This window comes from Pteropus alecto, unplaced genomic scaffold (assembly GCF_000325575.1).
Source record: "Pteropus alecto unplaced genomic scaffold, ASM32557v1 scaffold213, whole genome shotgun sequence".
NCBI classification, from domain to species: Eukaryota; Metazoa; Chordata; class Mammalia; order Chiroptera; family Pteropodidae; genus Pteropus; species Pteropus alecto.
The window spans coordinates 2,950,376-2,951,491 of NW_006434829.1; the positions used below are offsets into that span (position 1 = coordinate 2,950,376).

At 58.9% G+C, this 1,116-nt stretch overlaps 1 protein-coding gene across 1 annotated transcript in view; it reads right to left on the reverse strand.

Moving 5' to 3' along the window:
- Positions 1-323: 323 nt before the first annotated feature.
- The window catches only part of AACS (acetoacetyl-CoA synthetase), a 46,833-nt gene continuing 46,040 nt past the window's right edge, over positions 324-1,116 (reverse strand). The window contains exon 17 of the mRNA XM_025045496.1: positions 324-1,087. Within this exon, the coding sequence (XP_024901264.1) occupies positions 950-1,087 (138 nt within the window). The 3' untranslated portion in view covers positions 324-949. The remainder of the gene's footprint in view (positions 1,088-1,116) is intronic.

Genomic DNA, 1,116 nt, shown 5'->3' on the forward strand with positions numbered 1-1,116 from the left:
GTTTATTGCATTGAAGTCCTCATGGCACTTTTCCCCTATGTTTTTATAGTCCAGAAAAAAAAGATACCAGAAAGCATTTCATTGTGCTCGCTTTTAAAAAATGCAAAAGCGACCCATTACGATTACAGGAACCTGTTAACGTGCTGAACTGCAGAGAACATACAAAGCACCCATCAAACCCGCGACGTGATGGACAGACGCTGGTGACGCTGTTCTGACGTGAGGAGCCCTCAGGTGGGGAGGACGGCACCAGGCCCATGTCCCGGGAGGCCAGGCAGCTGTCTCTGAGGACCCGCCACCTGGGGGCCGCCCGCAAGCTGGACATCCCGTTCTTCAAACAGCCGTACACACAGACGATGCACATGAAAGATGTATAAGTCCGTAAAGCCAAGAAGTCCCATTAAAGCACGAAACCCGCTCGTGCTCCAGAGGGGACTATCCCTCCACCAGGCAGTGCCTTCGACGTGGCGACCCACGGTTCTGCCAGGGACTGCAGTGTTCCCCCAGCAGACGACGCACGGCGGTCGGCCACCGGGTCCTGACCAGAAGAGGCCAGGCACGAAGTCACAGGAGGGGTGCCTTGTGACATGGGTGTGGCCTGAGGAACAGCCAGAGCTGGAGACCAGAGGAAAGGGAACCAATATGCATCATAACAGAGTGGAGAGGGGAGGCTGGGAGCCAGGTGGCTCCTCGGTGCTGTGCTGTCACCAACACCAGCCAGTGCCACAGTGCGACCAGGCATCGGCCGTGACGGTCACGCCAGAGCACCTGAGCAAAGACACGCTCTCGCCCAGACCGCCACACACGCCCCAAACGCCCCATCGACCAAGCCAGGATTCTGTCGCCGTGCGTGGTGGGCTCGGGCTCCCTCAGTAGACAAGATAGACGACTGTCCCCCGAGCCATGGGTGTCCAAACACGCAGACGTCACGACGCCACACGCGGGCCGCTCAGAAGTCCTGCAGCTCGGGGACGTGCCGGTACCAGTCCAGGGTCTCGGGGTTCAATAAGCCTACGCGGTTCTCCACGGGCTTCCCAGAAATGGCCTGCTTCACAGCCACTTCCACTTTCTTGCCGGTGAGGGTGTACTGCCAGGGGAGGGTGGGGGAAACACGAC